At 49.9% G+C, this 20,067-nt stretch overlaps 8 protein-coding genes and 1 non-coding gene across 9 annotated transcripts; 3 read left to right on the forward strand and 6 right to left on the reverse strand.

The window, feature by feature from the left end:
- Positions 1 to 619: 619 nt before the first annotated feature.
- ASPBRDRAFT_57381 (uncharacterized protein) lies at positions 620 to 1,773 on the reverse strand (the record flags this gene model as incomplete). The annotated part of the gene is made up of 2 exons (XM_067627730.1): positions 620 to 915; positions 945 to 1,773. The coding sequence occupies 2 exons, from the start codon at positions 1,771 to 1,773 to the stop codon at positions 620 to 622; spliced, it is 1,125 nt and encodes a 374-aa protein (XP_067476060.1).
- Positions 1,774 to 2,387: 614 nt separating this feature from the next.
- ASPBRDRAFT_131669 (cupin domain-containing protein) lies at positions 2,388 to 3,137 on the reverse strand (the record flags this gene model as incomplete). The annotated part of the gene is made up of 3 exons (XM_067618355.1): positions 2,388 to 2,552; positions 2,623 to 2,688; positions 2,781 to 3,137. 3 exons carry the CDS (start codon positions 3,135 to 3,137, stop codon positions 2,388 to 2,390), a joined length of 588 nt encoding a protein of 195 aa, XP_067476061.1.
- A 536-nt stretch (positions 3,138 to 3,673) lies between these two features.
- ASPBRDRAFT_32581 (Zn(II)2Cys6 transcription factor) lies at positions 3,674 to 5,434 on the reverse strand (the record flags this gene model as incomplete). The annotated part of the gene is made up of 1 exon (XM_067623037.1): positions 3,674 to 5,434. The coding sequence occupies one exon, from the start codon at positions 5,432 to 5,434 to the stop codon at positions 3,674 to 3,676; it is 1,761 nt and encodes a 586-aa protein (XP_067476062.1).
- Positions 5,435 to 6,334: 900 nt separating this feature from the next.
- ASPBRDRAFT_46093 (uncharacterized protein) lies at positions 6,335 to 6,794 on the reverse strand. Its single transcript, XM_067625555.1, has one exon. It carries the CDS (start codon positions 6,667 to 6,669, stop codon positions 6,394 to 6,396), a length of 276 nt encoding a protein of 91 aa, XP_067476063.1. The 5' UTR covers positions 6,670 to 6,794; the 3' UTR covers positions 6,335 to 6,393.
- Positions 6,795 to 7,330: 536 nt separating this feature from the next.
- ASPBRDRAFT_131870 (uncharacterized protein) lies at positions 7,331 to 12,119 on the forward strand (the record flags this gene model as incomplete). The annotated part of the gene is made up of 4 exons (XM_067618376.1): positions 7,331 to 7,654; positions 7,713 to 8,516; positions 8,572 to 11,344; positions 11,395 to 12,119. The coding sequence occupies 4 exons, from the start codon at positions 7,331 to 7,333 to the stop codon at positions 12,117 to 12,119; spliced, it is 4,626 nt and encodes a 1,541-aa protein (XP_067476064.1).
- A 1,138-nt stretch (positions 12,120 to 13,257) lies between these two features.
- ASPBRDRAFT_132240 (HET domain-containing protein) lies at positions 13,258 to 15,403 on the forward strand (the record flags this gene model as incomplete). Its single annotated transcript, XM_067618419.1, has 2 exons — positions 13,258 to 13,806; positions 13,862 to 15,403. The coding sequence occupies 2 exons, from the start codon at positions 13,258 to 13,260 to the stop codon at positions 15,401 to 15,403; spliced, it is 2,091 nt and encodes a 696-aa protein (XP_067476065.1).
- Positions 15,404 to 16,059: 656 nt separating this feature from the next.
- Positions 16,060 to 16,932, reverse strand: ASPBRDRAFT_132156 (uncharacterized protein; the record flags this gene model as incomplete). Its single annotated transcript, XM_067618408.1, has 1 exon — positions 16,060 to 16,932. One exon carries the CDS (start codon positions 16,930 to 16,932, stop codon positions 16,060 to 16,062), a length of 873 nt encoding a protein of 290 aa, XP_067476066.1.
- A 1,659-nt stretch (positions 16,933 to 18,591) lies between these two features.
- ASPBRDRAFT_57387 (uncharacterized protein) lies at positions 18,592 to 19,593 on the forward strand (the record flags this gene model as incomplete). The annotated part of the gene is made up of 1 exon (XM_067627731.1): positions 18,592 to 19,593. One exon carries the CDS (start codon positions 18,592 to 18,594, stop codon positions 19,591 to 19,593), a length of 1,002 nt encoding a protein of 333 aa, XP_067476067.1.
- Positions 19,594 to 19,976: 383 nt separating this feature from the next.
- On the reverse strand, positions 19,977 to 20,050 carry ASPBRDRAFT_t220. The gene has a single exon. It is a non-coding gene; the product is annotated as a tRNA-Ile (tRNA).
- Positions 20,051 to 20,067: the final 17 nt, after the last annotated feature.

Genomic DNA, 20,067 nt, shown 5'->3' on the forward strand with positions numbered 1-20,067 from the left:
TGGCACCAACAGGGGCTGCTTCGAAATTTGGGGGCCTGATCCAGAAGGCTTGTCTGGTCAGTCGGAGCGCTGTCAGCCTACGGTTTTTGCACAAGCATGTGCCAGAATGCTTGGCTCTTCTAGAACGTTGAGATGTGAGACATCGGCAGATTCTGTTGTCGCAGAATTATTCTTTTGCTGAGAGCGTTTCTATTCCTCGGTCTCTATGATTATGTCCGAAGTAGCCATGAGTCAGGGCCTGCAGATCCCTGGGATACTACTGACCCGCTGTAGTGCTTGATAAAAGCAAACGATGCCCTGTTTGATGCGACCAGTGGAATTGACAAAAACCCGAGTGGACTGTATTCAGAGAATCACTCCGTGCTGTCGATTATATCATCAGTGTACTAATATGGCTATTCGCCGTGACATCAGTAAGCACCGGAATTATTATAAATCCTGGTGCCCTTCAGTTGCACAAGACGACATAAAGATCATAGTAGTAGTCATCAGACTTTGAATGTAAGACCAGAAAGTGTATGATACTTCATAGCAAAGACAACCACGGAAACGTCCAAACATCCTAGTATCAGGCCAAACTCGCAAGTACATCATAAAAGAAGCTTGAGATACATGCACCTCACTCAGATACACCACCATACTGGTCCAAGGATATACGGCTTATCTCCTCTCCCATCTTCACAAACTGTGTCTCGTTCCACTCAACCTTGGTTTCCGGCCTAAAGATCAGACAATGCGTACTTCCTCCATAATGGAACATCCCCAGCTCCTGGCCCTTTTCTACACGATCCCCCGGTAGCACCGACGTCTCGCACGAGCCACGTTCCAAAATCCCGGAGAACAAGCAGCACACGAGCGCTTTATCATCGGTTTCATGAAGATTAAGTGTCGAGTAGCCGTATGCACCGCATAGCCCTGGGACTCAGACACCCAGTCATTCAGACTCGTATTGTCCCTTTGAGCGGGGCAGAATACCCCAGGGATCTCCAGAGTTCTGGTCACAACTCCCGAGACAGGTGCATGCCAGCGATGGTAGCCGGTGGGCTCGAGATATACCTGGAGAATCGTGCCACCCACAAATTTCTCGGCGATCGGATCGCCAGCAAACATATCTTCGAGCGAGTAAGGCTGGTCTTTGACCCAGAGTTCATCTTTTGCCTTGATATCGGTCGCGAGTTTATAGGTAACTCCATCGACAGCAGCAGTAACAATCCCGGGATTGTCTGGTTCGGCAATGGGTCTCGCGCCCTCACGGAGCTTTCTGTTGAAGAAGTCCTCCCAGGAAGTAAAGCCCCAGTGGGGCTTGCTTGGGTCGCACTGGAAGGTTTTCTCAAAGTCGGGCATGTTGGAGAGCGCGTCGGGGCTGAACCAGCCATTGGGCGCGTCGGTTAGGACGGCTGCTGATGCCGGGGTGCGCAGGAATTTGCCCCATTCTTTGAGGATGTCGTGGAAAGCACTGTTGACCTTGGAGTTGAGGAAGAACTCGTACCCGGATGGTGTGCGAATGTATGGTTCGATGAATTTGGTCAACGGGCTGCTGGCCCAGCGTTGGGTGGAGAATGCGGGCGCGCTGCGAACGAGACTGTTCAATTGGATGATGAAGGTAGCGAGGTTGCTAGGGATGGTGGGATCCCCAGGGTGGGTTTGAGTGAACATGTCTGTGGAGAGCTTGAAGAGTTGGGGATCGCCCTCGATCAAGGACTTGAAGGCCTTGATGCTTGAGTTGAGGTCGGTGGATGTCACTTGGGACGCAACATTCTTGATGGAGTCCATGTTGAAGTTATCGATTGCGGTTCGCTGTTACGATCTGAATGATTAACTGGATGTTAAGACTTCTAGACATTAGTCGAGCATCCAGGGTAAGTAGGGCTTTTATGTCAGTTCGCCCGTCATGTGCAACCCCTCCCTTCATCCATGGATGGACACAGTCTGTGGTATAATCCACTTCACTCACGTTGATTTACATCAATTCTCTGCAATGATTCAGTAACCAAGAAACCAGACAATGACCTATCATCTTAACCGACTGGTTGGTTAGGTCCTATTGCAAACGCCACTAAGTGAGACACTTGACACCACTTCTTCAGAAACTTGCTGGCATTAGAACATTGTCTGACTGACAAGTGTACAGGGTCTCAGGTAACACAAGTGACGTTGTTTGTGGTCCAGAATTTGCATGATCCTGCGTCATCTTGCATAGATCCGTTAAATGCTGCATGGCTCAAAGGGAACTGGTGATCCTGGCTTGACAAGGCAGAATAACTGTATTAATTCAATGTAGGCTGTCGTTGGAATCATGTTAGGATCTCAGTATGTCATACTTCCCTGAAACCATATAACGACATCTACATAACTAATCCGTCATTTACAGTCAATGACCAAGACACTTAGTTTCGCTTCCACACGAGAGGCAGATGTCCCTCCTTGCCATAAATAGGATCAAGCACCGGCGTAGGCACCGACTCGCAGATCATACGTTTCCTATCCGTTTCCTCGGGTGAGTCTAGTGCCTCCTCGTAGTCCCACGGCTGCTCGCGGGAATTCTTATCATTCTGCCACGATGTCAGTCATCCCAAATCGAAACAAACTAACCTGTTATCATAGCTAACACCATGAACGTACCAGTGAATACCACCCAATAATCTCATAGTCGTCCGAGGTATGCGTGACGCAATGCGTAACACCAGCCTATATAGAAATATTCTTTCAACGAAAGTCCCTTTTGCGATTTCATATATTCCTTTCTCTAATGGGAGAGGAGAGGAAAGACGACAACATACAGGAAAGACAAAAACATCCCCCGCGCGAGCAGTAAACACGACACCAACCTCATCACCATTATCATCCACATCAGGGTCAAGGGTAGATTTCCCAAGCCGGTAAGTCCCCGTCCCGTGGAGGACGGTATATGCCTCGTGGGTAACAGAGTGATAATGAGGGACGGCTGCCAGTGCATTTCCTGCTATTTTCCAATGACCTCCCTGCACCCATTCCGCTTGCTCGATAGCGGCGGTGGCTCCTTGGGGGGTCTTATCGAGAAGGGCATTTCTGTAGATGAGTACTGGACGGGTGGAATTGGGAGAGTGGGCGGTTGGAGGGATGAAGAGGGTTTCGGGGGGGACTTTGTTGAGTAGCATTTTCTTATATAATTATTGGACAGGATGAAGGTGTATATTTAGATAGTGATGATGAGGAACTGTAGAGAACTTGAATAGTATTCTTGTTTATCTATTAGTAGATGGTTCATGGGTCAAGGGTTTTGGAGAGGAGAGGAGTAGAAAGTGGGGTGTTTCTGGGCATTTGGGGCTCGGTAGGCCCTTCCGATATGCGGAGTATCTTTCCGGTTGTTCCACTCGGAGGATTCAGTCTTTTAGTATATGAGATTGAGACGCTACGGATGCCATTCCCGGGCCGTGAGTGAACTACCGACAGTGTGCCTACCCCGCATTAGGGGATCTGACGTGGCATCAGCCGGGGAATATACACCATATATCGTGAAAGCTAATGGTGGGGGTTATTCTTATCGTCTCTTCAATCTATAGTAATAAGGTGCTCGAAGAGGACATTAACTACTAGAAGGGTGTCTGGTGACACAATCGCTATCCAGGGACACGCTCGGATATGCACCGCATGTCAAGTAATAATTTATTTGATGACTCACTTTTGCTAACGCTTATGCCAAGCTCAAAGCATCACTAACAGGCATCACAAACTCTTCCCAATCATTCAAATCCGTGAGAGATGGCTTATCTCGGGATGACCTCGACAAACAAAAGTCGCGCGACTTCCACACCTGCTCGATAACGACCCGCGCCCGAGTCACACTAGAAACACTGCTTCTGCCCATCTTCATGAGTAATTCCAAGACTAGCCGCCGCCCATCCGTCATCTTCCCTGTATCTGGATCTAATGTTATTGCAAAATCGAGAGGATCAAGTTCCACAGCAGCAACGAAAAGCGGCCAGACGACCTGACAAGATGGCTCCATGGCGAGTAGCTCAACGATGTCTTTCAGTATTCTCCGGACGTAGGTCTTGGTGATGGAGTCGGATGGTGTCATACCATACAGTGCGCAGTTGAGATAGACGATGGAAGTCACTCGTTTCAACTCGGCAATTTTCTGAATGACTTGGTTGTCTCCGTCGATTTCGGACTCCTGCTTGATACATTTCAGTCTGTTTATTAAAGCGGCAGCTCTAGCATTGAACATTTCGTGGCCTTCCTCGGAGATGATATCCTGTCTAGATCGGCTCAGGTCCATGATTGAGAATAGAATAGAGACAAGGGCAGGACTGCAACCCATCCACGGGTTTATAGTCGTATCTTCTTCACCCCAGTAGGTTGAGCCGAAAAGCTCGGCTTTCCCGCAAGCAGTGCGTCCCATGACGTCCTGGAAAGCGAAGAAAAGCTCGGTGAAAGATGATACCGGGTCTTGTTGTACATCGTGGTTTCCCCCCTTCGACGCGATCTGCTGGCGACGGCGAAGGCGGATGATGTCTTTTGCTCCTTGCAGATGTATGATCCATTGCTGGTTGCAGTCATCAACAATGTCATATAAGCATAAGAACATCATCACGACCAGAATTTCAGGGTCTTTTGTGACTATATCCTGGGGATGCGTATTGATGCGATGTCGGAGACCATTCAGAACTCGGGCCTTGAGTCGCAGCGAGAGTTCGCTATACCTTGAATCACTCTGGGACCAGTGACAGGCGGCCAGCGCCTGGATTGCTTGCAGGACTGTGGGCGGAGCGGATACACAATAGGGCAGAATGACGGATGCAAAGGGGGACATGGACAGAGGACTCTGTACCGTGCGCGGGCATATCTGGTTCATGTAATAGTCGAATAGTACTTGATTTCCTAGGCCATCTAGGGACGGAAATAGTGAGAGGGGTGATTGTAAGTTCTGTAATATCGCTTCTTTGATGCCTATTAATTGGTCGGAAGAGGGTGGCGACATGGACAATGCCGATGCTGGCTCACGCGGTCCCAGCTCACCAAGAGCTGTTCTGGCATCGACTGCCGGCAGCAGATGTGGTTTGGCGCATCCTTGCTCCTCGACATAGAGTCGTTGCATGAAGCGAGTGTCGTTATTCACAAATGTCCAAGGCTGGACGGGCGGAACTGCAAGCCATGTAGTGTCTTCGGGAAACGGTGAACTCCGTTCTGGAGCACCGGTTGAGCTTTTCCGCTGATCAGGAGGCGATCTATTCGATTTGGATCTACCAAAGGCGATCCCTCGATCACGATAAGTCGATTCCCATTTCAGCCGGAATAATGTCCGGCAGGGTAGGTCCTTTTGCCAGCAGCGGGTGCAAATCGGCTTTTGCTCGTCGCATTTGACTCTGCTGCGTCGGCAGTTGGTGCAGCCATGTTGCGACCGGAAAGATGATGATGATCTACTGCTGCTTTTATTCGATCCCGGTTCCATGTCGGTGTGTCTCATGTATTCAATGGTGATGCTGTAGTATTCATATTACAATAGATGCTCGACATTCTGCTTTTAAAGCAGGCTCTGGCGAGCGGAGAGTTTCAGTGCCGGGCGCTACGGCAGGTCGATGCGATCTTTGAGTTTGGAGTGGAACCGGGGCAGTGGATCCGATTTGCTGTACCCTGTACGGAGTGGAGGAAGTCACTCAGAAACATGGAATGAAAAGGAGATGATGGGGAGAGATTTGTAAAGCACGGAAGGCTTTATAAGCACATCCTGCTGCCCAGGAGATGTTGTGGTGAGTGTATATCCAACTTCAACGCAGTTCATCATGACAGTTCCCAGGTTACGGTCGCCAGCCATTGGGACCGCCTGATACACTTGGCTCGCCACACTTGGTCAATCGGTTAGAGACAGTGTACATTAACCGTCTATTCTCCTTCTCATTCCACCCCGGTCGACTCAGACATGACCATACATATCATATACTAAGAAACCAAGGTGAAGCTTAGTGTTGTTGTCCGAGTGGTGCAATCACAGGCTCTGACTGAGAAGCTAACTGTGTGGGGGGCACAAATGCAGGGCCTATTTTGGCTTCACTGGGGTACTACTAGCCTGAACAAATCTGACAATGTAGAAACATGTTTCACAGCTAGAGAACTCTAGCCTCCAGAGGAAGGTCAGAGTATGTTCCCACGGCAATTTGTGGTACACATATCAGTCTGCTTGGACTGAGTAGTCTGAGCTAGTGGCTCGATACTGACGCTGCCTTACATGACCGCCCTACAAGCCCACAAGTCTTGTGCATCACCGTGTGAGATGGAGAATTGGGGTCCTGCTTGTCCCATATACGCCGAGTGTATGACCTCTAGGAGATATGCGGAAGCACAGCTCCCCATGGTCGCAACGGTTGTAGATCCGATCGTCGTTACGACACGAAGGACAGGACGGCCAAGAGGCTAGGCGAAGCTTGTCCCAACCAGAGATGTAGCTAAAGATAGGGGCATTAGCGGGGCGATCGCGTTAAAGGCCGAGCAACAGTGTTTTGACGATTGAGTTGAACCATCCGGGGCAACGAGAGGGTCACAGTTGTCCCATACGGCAGCAGTTACACTCATTGAGCCGGACACAATGGGTTCTTCAGACCTTTGAGCTTTATTGCTTGATAAGAGTTGAACTAATTGATGACTGGGGGCGACGAGGCAATCAAGGCAGCAGAGGGACGTGCACAACATGAAAAAGGGTGTGCTTATCACGGCATGCCGCAGTTTCTGGGGCGAGGCGTGACACCGGACGTTGTGTGATGCTCGGATGGCGCGTCCTACAGGCCTAGATTTGCTTAGCCTCTAGACGACTGGAAAGATGATCGAGATATGCTTCCTCGAAGCTCATCGCCATCACAGCACTGCATTGCGAATGCGCTGACCGCCTCAGGCAGCAAAGGAACGCGCAACGGACGCGATCTGGCCAATCAGACGGGTTCCATCACATGCCCGGCTTGGTCTCTTCATTTCCCCGTTGGGACTCCGCTTCTTCCACTCCTGCCCAGATTCTCTCAGTTCATCTCCAGTTTCCAATCATCTTCTTTCATTCTGAGTCATGCAGGCCAAAGCAATTTTCTTATCGGCTTCCTTCGCGCGCGTTGAGTCACATCTGCTCCGTCGGACTCCCGGACAGGCATCGCGCGGGGGAGAGCCGCTTATCAGCCGGCGCCGCTCGTTGGCCAGCGCCATATCACTGGCAGATTAGTCGTATTCGCTGACTGCAGTAGCGCCGTCCGTTCACCATGCATTTTAAATTACCTCGCCATCCTCGGTCACTCTTTTTAATCCTAGGGTCCTTCGTTGCATTCCTCCTGACTCCGAGAACACCAATTCCGACAGTTTCTTTCGAACGATGGTGCTTTCCATCGCCCCCGGGAAAGCTGCCGTGGTGCTCTTTGTCCTGATTGTGTTGGGTACGATCCCGCCTGTCAGGAGATTGATCAAAGCGCGATGGAGACACGCGAATCCCGACGAGACCCGCTATGAGGATAAAGATGGACGTGCCACAAAAGAATCCACCTCCCAGTTGTCGAACCAGCGCTCTTTTCTGATTATTTTTCTGCTCGGACTGTGTGGGCTGGGCTTGTCCTTCGCAAACCTGATTGTTGCAGCCATTAGCATTCATGGGGGTAAGGGGTCCGGTTCCCTGGGAATCTGGCTGCTACCGCCAGCATGGGTGCGTTGACATTCTCCCGAGAGGTTGCATAGGGAAGAGGATGGCTGACCCTTCTTAGCTACTCCTGCTGGTGCAATTTGCAGACACGATCACCCAGACCCACCCAGTTGCCAAGTTCGAGAGCGCGATATGGAAGCAGGCAACAATTGCTCTGATTGGGGGTATTGCTTTAACCGTTCTCGCCGGCGAAAACAGCCCCAGCGGGAGTCGAGCGAGCATCACATCTATCCTGACCGGAACACAGCTACCTACTCTGCTAGTCCTGGTCGGTACTATATGGTGCGTGAAACGGCGTCCAGCTGTCTTTGGCCCCGACGGCAAAGAAGTCGACCGAGAGATGACCGTCAACATCTGGTCTCGCTTGAGATTCATTTGGGCTCCTGAGATTATGTCCGAAGGTGCCAAAGAAGCTTTGGAATCTGACGCTCTTCCCACTATGAACCATGCTATCCGCTCGCATGAAGCATACACCGATTTCAGTGCGATGGCATTGTCAGACGCCCTGCCGCTGTGGATCCGCGTCTTTTGGCAGTTTCGGGCCCAGATTTTGCGTCAATGGATCGCAGTGCTCATTTCGAACTTTTTCGACGTCGGTCCATCTTTCGCAACTTTGCAACTGCTTCAATACCTTGAGTCACGAGACAATACGGACGTGCGGGATCCGTCTGCATGGAAGTATGTCCTCTTGATTGGATTGGCTAGCATGAGCTCCACTCTGATGGATTCACGCATCATGTGGTGGGAAAAGGGCTACATTGTCGTCGCTCTACGGTCGACCTTAACTTCGCTGGTGTATCGTAAATTGTTGCGAAAGAAATTGAGTACTGACCCCCAGAAAGCTGAAGAAGATGGAAATGAAGAGGTAATAGAGCCCCGATCTATCTGTGTATGTCTTACTGATTGTGCGTTACTTGCAGCCTAATCAGGACGGTCCCTCCAAGTCGGAACAAGATGTCATCAATATGTTCGCAGTTGACTGCAATCAAATCGCCATGTTTGCGTCCGAAAGCTCCCAGTGTGTGAACATCGTGGGTAAGATGCTGGTGACAGTCGCATTCTTGTGGCTTCTCATCGGCTGGGAAAGCTTGTGCGCTGGTCTGCTGGGTATTGCCATCCTTTTCCCCATCAACCGATTCTTAGCACAAAGGTACGGTAGGAAGCAGAAGGCCCTGATGGAGATCCGGGATAAACGCACAACGATGACCACGGAAGCTCTGCATGGTATCCGGCAAATCAAATTCTCTGCTGCCGAAGATGTGTGGACGAAAAGGCTCGAAACTGTACGTGAAGAGGAGTTGTCGGTTCTGTGGAGCGGCAGGCTCGATAATATCTACATGACGATCGGCTCCGAGTTTACTCCCATCGTTCTGACGGCACTGTCTCTTACGACATACTCTTACATCCACGGAAGCTTACTGCCTTCCGTCGCCTTCACAGCAATCAGTCTATTCATTCAGCTTGAAGGTATTGTTGGGCAGATTCCTTACTTGTTGGTATCAGTCATCACCGCCAAGGTGAGTGCCGACAGAATCGATCAGTTTCTACGGACGCCAGAGAAAGGAGAAAACACCCATCCGGGTGAGGTCATTTCGTTTCATAATGCCTCTGTGAGCTTCCCTTGCGATGCTCCGGACGCACCAGCGGATCGTTTCGCATTACGAAATCTCAATCTGGTATTCCCCAGTAATGCTCTCAGTATTATTTCTGGCCCCACCGGATCAGGCAAGTCTCTACTGTTGGCGGCTATTTTGGGAGAGGTAGAGGTGTTGGACGGCTACGTCCATGTCCCACGGGATGCCTCTCCTCATGAGCGCTTCGATAACAAAGCAACTGCGGGCAACTGGATTCTACCAACCGCTGTTGCCTTTGTTGCTCAAACCCCTTGGATTGAGAATGCCACGATCAAGAACAACATCCTCTTTGGCTTACCCTTTGATCCGGTTAGATATGAGCAGGTGCTACAAGCATGTGCATTGACTACTGACCTGGCCTTGTTCGAGGACGGGGATGAGACGGAAGTGGGTGCTCAGGGAATCAGTCTCAGTGGCGGACAGAAATGGCGGCTGAGTCTGGCACGTGCCATTTATTCCCGCGCAGGAATCCTTATCTTGGACGATGTCTTCAGCGCCCTCGATGCCCATGTAGGCAAGCATGTCTATGAAAATGCAGTCACGGGCGAGCTTGCCGAGGGCAGGACTCGCATTCTCGCCACCCACCACGTGTCTCTGTGTTTATCCGGAGCGAAATATGCGGTCAGTCTCTCTGCCGACGGGACGCTCAAACACGCAGGTTCTGTGGATCAGCTGGAGGCGAATGGCGAGCTCGATTCGCTCCAGGAACCCGACAATAGAGAGATCTTGATTGAGGAAGAGGAAGGACTGACCGTGCCGGCTGTCTCTGCAACTACTGCCCCCAAGGCTCCCTCTAAGAAGCTCATCGAGGCGGAGAAGAGAGCGACGGGTCGCGTTGAGGCGTCAGTCTATTCTGGGTACCTCAAAGCAACTGGAGGATGGCCATTTTGGATCTTCCTTTCTTCCCTATTTGCATTGTACCAGGCATTGATCCTGACGCGCAATTACTGGATACGAATCTGGGCAGATGCCTATGATAATGAGCAAGGGATTACTCAATATACAGCATGCCCTCACTACGACAGCCCACAGATACATCTGGCAGGCTATTCAACGCGCACACTCTGCATGAACAGCTCTAGTGTCCCGATCAACGTTCAGAACCGAAGCTTGTGGTTTTATCTCGGGATGTATTGCGTTATCTCGGTCATCTCCGTCGTGATCGCGGTCAGCCGGTTGTTCAACCTATATTCTGGAGTCACCCGCGCCTCACGGAAAATCTTCCAGGATATGCTACACAGCGTGTTCCAAGCACCTCTTCGATGGTTTGATACAGTTCCCACGGGAAGAATTCTGAACCGCTTCACAGGCGATTTCACCCTTTTGGATTCCTCGCTCCCGCAGATGTTCTATTACTTTGCCTATGCGATTTGGGAATTGGTCGGTATAATGGGAGCAGCCATTTTTATCTCGCCGTTCATGGTGTTGGTTGCGATCATTCTCCTGGCGACTTGCGCCTTCATAGCGCGAAGTTACATGGCTGCTGCACGAAACATGAGGCGCATTGAATCCAATAGCAAGTCGCCCGTCATATCACATTTTGCGGCATCCCTGACTGGGCTCTCCACTATTCGAGCATTTTCCAAGACCGAAGATTTCACTAAACGAATGGACGGTCTCATCGACACTTATGCCGCCTGCACATGGTATGCTGGCTATCTCGGCAGCTGGCTCCATTTTCACGTAGGACTTGTGGCCGCTTTGTTTCCAGCCACGGTGGCTGCATTTGTGATTAATACCCACGGTATCGATGCTAGTCTGGCTGGATTCGCCCTTTCCTTTTCGCTAAGCTTCACCTTCCTCACTGCCTGGGCGATTCAGATTGCTACAAGACTCGAACTGTTGATGAACGCAACAGAGCGCATCTTCGAGTACCGAGACTTGCGAATTGAGAACCCTGACGGGGCCAGTGTCCGGGCCAGCTGGCCCGAGACCGGTAGGATAGAGGTTAACGAGCTTGAAGTCGGTTACGCAGAAGGGCTCCCGTCGATCCTGAAGGGGCTGACCTTTACTGCGGAGCCAAACCAAAGAATTGGAGTCGTCGGCCGGACTGGTGCTGGTGAGTCAATGCAGCATTCCCTGTTCTCCTTTCCATACTAACAATGACAGGTAAATCCACCTTATCACTTGCTCTTTTCCGGTTCTTGGACACCCGTAAGGGTAGTGTGGTCATCGATGGGGTTGACATTGCCAACATTCGACTTCACGACCTCCGTACCCGCCTAGCCATCATTCCTCAAGACCCTGTTCTCTTCTCGGGCACCATCCGATCTAACCTCGACCCCTTGAACCAATACAGCGACCAGGAGGTTCGAGGAGCGTTGGCGCGTGTCCACCTCATCCCCTCCGGAAGCAGCACGCCAATTTTGAAGCACGACCAGAATGACAGCTCTGGTGCTAGTTCCACCATTGTCGCTTCCGAGCAGAACGGGAACACCAACATCTTCCAGTCCTTGTCTTCGCCTGTCTCATCAGGCGGATCGAATCTATCCCAGGGGCAGAAACAGCTGCTTTGTCTGGCGCGTGCTATTCTGTCGCGGCCCAAGATCCTTATCCTCGATGAGGCTACTTCTGCGGTCGATATGGAGACCGACATCCTGATCCAACGGTCTATTAGAGAGGCGTTCACGAATACCACGCTGCTAGTGATAGCTCATCGGCTCAGTACCGTGGCAGACTTTGACCGCATTCTCGTCATGAAGGACGGCGTTGCGGCAGAATTTGGAAGCCCGGGTGAGCTGGTGCAAACGGATGATGGCCTGTTCCAGGATATGGTCAATAAAAGCGGGGAGGCAGAGGAGTTGAAGCGGATGATGTTGGAGGCACAACCATGAGCATCAATTTTAATACTTTGATGCTTGCCACTCCTTAGACTGTTGTGCATTTTGGGAACAAGCTACCTTGGCGTTTTTACAATTACCGCGAATAAAATACATTTGGATTTCGAAATTGTTTGTCTTATTACTAGATCCTGCAATTAATATTGTTATACACTTCTACCAATCGACATGACGGGAATTTAGGATGAATATGCAAATTTGACTTTCAGATTTTTGTATCTGGAGAAGGTTATTCTATCGTTAGTTTTTTTTTTTTTTTTCTCAAAAGTAATACTTGAATTGGTTATTTCCCACCAAGCTACAACTCAAAAAATCATGCATGATTCTGCAAAATTAAGCGAGTACTACTACAAGCAGTGCTCCATGAGACACAGCTAGTCATGGCCATAACCACCACCAACCTGCTCACATCTAATGACGACTCTCCGCTCGACTCCGATGAGCGCAATCAATTATCTTCCTTCTGACGTAACACGGGCCACAGCCCACCGGATGTGAGTCCCTGGACTGCATCTGCAATCAAGTGCTGAGTACTTTGGCTACTAAGATCTATTGATTGGATCCATCTCAGCAAATGCCTATCGCGCGTATGTAGAGGCCGCTTCCGTTGAACATCGGCTGGAGACAGAGCTACCTGTTTGCCTCACCAGCCACGGACGCCACATCCAAGCTCGACTAAGTGTGCGATCGAAGCAGTCCCAAATGCTCCCATCTTTATGGCCGCGATGTTGTCTAGAAGGTCTTATGCGCTCATTTCTGGCACCCTATGTCCAAAAGGTGCTCACAGCACAAGTGAGCTACGCTACTGCGCACTTAGTGTAGACTTCTGATCGTTACCACAGCCTATCAAGTTGAAACACATCAGTGTACGTAGTAGTCTTGCCTGCTTACTCCACTCTAATTGGCGCCCAAACGAGGGCGGCAGCGACGAGGAGGGATTTTGCTTTTTTTTTCTTATTTTTATTTTTATTTTTCTCTAACTTCTATTTTAGTTTTCAGCACTAGCTCGTCGTCGGGCACGCACACCTCGCGCGTAGCTGGCCTTCTACGGAACAGGCTTTATTTTCTCCTTTTGCCAACCGAATCCAGAACCTTACCATAGCACACTTTCCGATACAGACATTCATTCATCATGTCTTCGTATGATCATCCACCGCTCCCGCGAGGATCATACACTCGCATGATCGATCTCTTGCCGGATAGAGAAAGGAGTGCACCGATCAGATGTAAGGTTTTCAGCTACAACCTTTCGGACAGAACAGGGAGCACACATCTCTACGAGGCACTCTCCTATACATGGGGAAGTGGCTTGGCGCGTCACTCAATCATCGTAAATGGTTATATACTTCCGGTCACAGAGAACCTTCACACGGCACTGCTGTACCTTCGGGACCACCAACTGGTGAGAACATTGTGGGTCGATGCAATCTGCATCAATCAGAAAGACAATGATGAGAAGGCCAACCAGATCCCCTTCATGCAATATATATATGCCAATGCCGACCGGGTGATTGTCTGGCTTGGGGAGCCAGATCGTAACGGTGGCGACGCACTTGAAACCATCCGTCGCCTTGCAGAACACAAGGCCTTGATGAGATTAAAGCCAAGGCAATTCGATCATCTCCGAGATGATGCTGCATGTCAGAAATTGCTTAGAAATGATTGGTTTCGTCGCATTTGGGTAAAACAAAATGTTGGCCTTATTCATTCATCCAATTACTAATCATCGAGCGCAGGTGCTACAAGAAGTTGGTGTTGCGCGATGCATTACTGTTCAACTTGGCCTGACTAAGATCGACGGGTATGCCTTCTGTGAAGGCGTTGGCAGTTTAGACGTATCTTTATTACCAGAGTACATCCTCCCAGTTATTTCTCTCATCCAAGGCTCGATATTTCGCTCACGGAATGCAACGGATCTCCCGGGTATCCTCTCGATAGGGGAGCTAATTGATATGTACCACTCTCATTCTGCTACAGTGCCCCACGACAAGATATATGCGTTGCTTGGATTGTGTTCAGATGACCCCGAGACACCGTGTTTAAAACCAAACTACCATTTGACCTATGATGAAGTCGTGGAGCAGGTGGCACACTACGTCTTTGGGAGAGAATGTGCTGTGGCAATTTTGCCTGGTACTCAAACAGCAGTAATCAGAGGCATGGGCTGGATACTAGGTCACATCGTTTCAGTTGAGAGAAACGATTCCGGCTACTGTGACCAGGTCATTCAAGTTAGTTACCATAAAACAGCCCTGGGGAAGATGTATCAGAGTAAGTGGGCAAACGAATGGATTCTTCGACCTTCAGCACTCCCGATACAAGAATACGATGTAGTTTGTTTGCTGCAAGGAGCCTTATGGCCGACCATTGTTAGATTGGGCAAAAGCCAAGTTAGTGTCGTCATGAGTACAGTGGCATCTCAGAACAGGACAAAATGGAAGCATAATGACGCACCACTTTACTACCCTTCTGAGCAGACGATGTCCAGAATTCAGCCACAGGACTGGCTTCCTGTTGACTTTATACTTACCTGGGACGTATTCCAGGCTCATACACGGAGGAGCAAAGAGTCACGGCAATCACCGAATCCCCATAGCATACAAAGCAACTGCCTAGAGCTGGGGCGGCAACACATTTTGGAGGACGTCGCCTTTCATATGTTAGGAGAAACGGATCTTGAGGGACAAATCGAGCTGCTGAAGCATCTACTCTCACAAAGCCTAACGAAGATCCCGGTCAGCGAAAGAGTACTTCAAGCAGCAGCAGCAGCGCAGACTACCAATTGCGATTTATCATCAGCGGTTCTCCTTGGCGAACAAAAGAACCTTCCTCTCACAGAAATATCTGTCGAAGCCGCGACAACACTTGATGACCTCATGAGGCTGCTTTTTTACCGGGATCATAGTGAAAAAATCTCGGAACAAGTTGTCTTGGCAGCCATATCCAATCCGGAGGGATCCAACATCCTGGAGACCTTCTACGCTTACCAAGAAGAATTACCGATTTCAGTGGATGTGGTCAAATTTGCTGCAGGCAGATTCATAGGTTCTCTTTCCCCAAGACGGTATTTTGAGTTCGTTTCGCCACTCCTTGAAGGTAAAATCCACTGGAAAGCACACCCCAAAGTCTTTTGGGAACATGGTAAAAGATGTCTGGATGTTATGTATCGACACCAAACATATGCGGTCCTTGAAGCAGTACGGGATCCGGAAATGGGTGATATGATCAAACGCATGCTCCGCGAAATCGAAGTGGAAAGAGGACCGATGCAAGAGTGAGGAATGACCTAAGTAGCGGCATGAAGAAGGAGATGCAGAGACCTATGATCTGTTTGTTATAAAAAGCCTCAAATTTACAAACACTTGGCTCAGCAAATGCCAAATCGGCTTCACCTCAAATTGAATCTATGTGGGGATGGGCAAATGGAAGGAAAGAGGCGCAAACACCTAGATCTAGCCACTGACGCTAGAAAACAAGTAATCATAGTATCGAAGCAATACCTGTTGCGTGCTGGTACCACACCCCGGAAAGTGCATACTGATGACATGGCAAAATATTGGTCAGTCTCATCTGCCGGTCTGAAGCTGGTAGCCCAAGCTCCCCTCGAGTGTTAGAATCAGTAGTTCAGGGCCTTGTTCGGGCTTTTTCTTATAAGAATGATTTCATTCGAATTGCGCCTCAAGCAGCCCCTTGTCTATATACTGACTACTTCCCACTTCTGGATTTTGCTGTGCGTGTTCTTTCAGATGATACTATCTTGAGTGGAAGACAGACCTCTTGACGCTGACACAATCTATTCTGTCTGGATTACTCATATTTTTTTCATTCATCAAAGGAGTTTTATATACTATTGACACGCAATAGCAATCAATATCTACCTGTTTCAAAACCATCTTGTCATACAACCCTCCTTTCCCCGCCGCTAGCCAGTGTCCTATGCTCCCTTTAACAACGCCCCTCCATCACTTCCAATGCGCTGCCCGGTGACAAACCCATCCTTCATACACCAAACATACGCCTCTGCAACATCCTGCGGCCTCCCCACCTCCCCCGTCAATGTTCCCCTTCTAAAAGCCTCCAAATATGCTTCTCTCGCAGGCCCTAACCTTTCAAAAACCTCCGTCTCGACCGCCCCCGGTGCAACCACATTCACACGGATAGGCGCCAACTCGACCGCCAATCCCCTCGTCAAGCCCTCTAGCGCTGATCCCACCGCCGCACCACCCACCGCCAACCCTGCCGCGGGTCTCGCAGCCATTAATCCCGAGGTAAAGGTTATAGACGAGGCATGGTTGTCAACCAAGTATGTCTTCGCATGTTTGCCAATCAACATCGGGACAAGGAGTCGGAGAGTGCTCAAAGCTGCGAAGCTGGAGGCGTTGGTTTCAGGGGAGGAGATGGGGATCCGTGGGGGTGGGATGCCAGCGGTGTAGATTATATGATTTAGTAATACTCTTTCGGTACTAGCATCATTATCCCCAGCAGACAAAGAAGTGATGTTAGGGAAGAGGGAAGGTGATGTAGCGCAGTCTAGGAGAGCAAGAAGGTTCTGTTCGTGTGTGGCTTGGTCGCCTAGGTCGCAGGGTTTGCCGATGATACGGTCGGTGTAGACCTTGTTAGGGTAGAGGGTTTGTAGACGTGAAATCGTGGATGACACTTTTTGGGGGTTTGAGCTGGATATGATGATATTGGCACCGTGTTCAAGGGCTGCGCGAGCGACAGCGAAGCCGATGCCGGAGGTGCCGCCGATTATCAGGACGCGGGTGTTGGCGAGCTTGTTGATGGAGGTGAGACTGGGGGTGCTCATTTTGCTGGATGGGGCAATTACATTGACTAGAACAGATAGTGAATGCCTAGTGCCATGGCATCTCGTATCTGAGATCTTTATATGCTTTTAATGTATGACAGACGGGCTCGGGTTCTTTTCGCGGAGCTTATACGGGTCCGAAAGACTGAGACAAATGCAGTGTAACTCCAGGTGACTATTTTCGGTCCTGTAAGTAGAGTAACCTCCAATATTGATCGGTTTGCTTTCTTTGCCTCCCTGCATATATACACCTCTTTACCATCGGTGCTGCCAGGGGCAGATTCTCGAAGAGGAAGCGATGAACATGAAGACTAGATTCTACGTCCGATCCCAAGCCCTCAGATGGTGGTTAAGTGTGGTCGGAGTCGGTAAATCACACGAAGCCGGACAGGCAGTTCGTGGAATTGCTTAGGTCTGTTATTTGCTTCGGCATTGGGTTGGGTGGGGAAATGGTCTAAGATTTGGGGGTAGGGGGTGCTGAAGTAGACATTTATCTGATCAAAATTGAGGGTTGAGATTTTTGAGGCTTTGGGTAGGGCTGATGGTGTGCTTGACATGGTGAGTTTGTGTTCGGGTTGGGGAAAGGAAGATGAGGGGATAGTAATTATTGGTTGGAAAGAAATGGATGAACAGGTCATTGGCGTGAATATCATGCAGTAGTGTAATTCTTAGTAAATTCTGCGGGTTTGCTTAGGAATCATTCAATATCTGAGCTACTTTATAAGAATTGCCAGCATGCTGAGAACAGTTGACAATGTCTCAAGGCTGACAGCACGTCTTCCAAGGTGTAATGGAACTATCCCATATGCTCTTTAATATGCTCTTTCATATGCACAGCAGTCTATTTGTCCCCACATCACCCCGCTGCTTAGGATTCCGTCGCCCTACATCCTCCTCTGATGCTTCACATTATCTAACCTTAACCAAAAGTAGCTTTAACTAGCCGCGTTACCACCGTGAAACCACCGCAAAACTTTAAGTCTCAATCTTGTAAACATGGAACTGTCCTGACGATCTTCCAAATCTCGGGGATATGCGATGAAAGACCGTATCACTTCCGGTCCAGTATACATTTACCTCGGACTTAGGGGTCTATAACCCCATAGTCATGATCAGATACAGAAAAGCCTCGGTGCAGTGTGGAACTGAGCGGGGAAGATGATCTCCAACTATCGGCCGGGCATTCCCGTTGCGGGAAACAACTCCGATAATGCTGGGAAGGCACCTATCACCGGTGGTAGACGGATACTAAAGTGGGTTAATCTCTCGCTCACTGAAAAGACTGCGCGGCCCTATTTACTTGGAGCATTCTGCCGTGATACCATAGGGTTGTTGCTTCTGTTTCTTTCAATCGGCCTTGATGCCAAGGGAAATCGATCTACAATCTAATAATGACTCGTCATGGAGTGCGTCACGATGCCCACTTTCTTCCGACTTGGGGATATATCAAATGTACCTGCGTAGGGCAGAGCCACGTGTGATCTTCAATGTTGTCTGAGGGGGTCGCCTATACTCTACTTCCATTGGAGTTGAGCAGTGTCTATATAAGTGCAGACCAACCACCCTCTTTCACTTTTTTACACGCCTTTTCAACCTTTCATCACTTCATTCCTTCCTTATATCCTCATTTAGTACTCCAGGTGATCTCTGCCAACAACCATGCGCATCTCTTCATCCCTCCTAGGCACTCTTGCCCTCACCACAAGCACCCTAGTATCCGCGGAGCTCAACGTCCGCACGATCTACCAATTCGCCTCCAACGACACCTGGCTAGAGAACCTCGCCGTCCGCTCCAACGGACTCATCCTCGCAACCGAAATTGGCCCCCCGGCCAGCCTCCTCTCCTTCGGACCCCGCTCCTCATCCCCAAAGAAGAACGTTATCCACACCTTCCCCAGTGTCCTGGGCCTCTCCGGCATCACCGAAGCAGCCCACGACGTCTTCTACGTGACTGGCGCCAACACCACCTCCGCCAACATCGATGACCCTCCCAAAAACGCCACGCACGTCTGGCGCGTCGACTTCACCACCAACCCCGACACTCCAGACATCCAACTGATCGCCCGACCCACCGCCCCAACCGGCTTCAACGGCCTAGCCGCATTCAACGTGACCATCATCCTCGCCTCAGCCTCCTACCAGGACTCCATCTTCGCCGTCGACACCACCACCGGCTACACCTGGGAAGCCATCAAATATGCGAGCCTGATGAGCAGCATCAATGGACTCAAGGTTCAAGATGGATTCGTCTACTGGACTGCCGGCGGGGCCCTTTACCGAGCGGAGCTGTACTCCAACGTCACTGCTGGTCCGGCGGAGCTGATCGTCCAGGCCAGTGCTTTTGATGATTTTGCCGTGGCGCCGGATGGGTTCCGTGCTGGGAGTGGACGGAAGTTTGCGTATGCGGCTACGGCGGCGGAGAATACGATTATGCAGATTAGCTTTGATTTGCAGGGTGGGAGGAATCGTACGAGTGTTATTGCGGGCAGTTTGGATCCTACGGAGATTGCGGAGCCGACGGGGTGTGCGTTTGGGAGGGGCGAGGGCGAGATGGATTGGTTGTATGTTACCACGGGTGGTGGAAGTGCGGTTAATATTGATGTTGATGGGGTGGAGGTTGCTGTTGGGGCGCAGTTGTTGGGATTAAGCTTAATTAGATGAATAAAGGGATGGAAGTTGATTTGATGTTCGGTAGGGGTAGTAGAGTTATTGGTGTAGGCCCGGGACAGTGTCAGAGCAGGAATCTTGAACGGGCCATAATATATCGCTCCAGTTACTCCGTTTGTACTTTTATAGGAAGATGAGATGGCGAAATATAGCCGATATACCATTAAGGGTGTGTTGGGACGGAGATGGGAATGGGTAGTATAGTAAGTAGGGCGACATTGAAAGCAGTTGAGAGCAAGAAAGGATATAAGATAAGATACATGATATTGCATTCTGTGCCATCACGAACCAACAGTAAACTGAGTAGCAAATAGGTCTACTTGCCCTGGCTGGTGCAGGACAGACCATTGTGAAATGAAAAATGAAAAACAAAAAGATGGTCCCAGAGGGGCTCGAACCCTCGACTTTGACGTTATTAGCGTCACGCTCTAACCAACTGAGCTATGGGACCCAGTTGTTGGAAACGGC

This window comes from Aspergillus brasiliensis (assembly GCF_001889945.1).
Source record: "Aspergillus brasiliensis CBS 101740 unplaced genomic scaffold ASPBRscaffold_11, whole genome shotgun sequence".
NCBI classification, from domain to species: Eukaryota; Fungi; Ascomycota; class Eurotiomycetes; order Eurotiales; family Aspergillaceae; genus Aspergillus; species Aspergillus brasiliensis.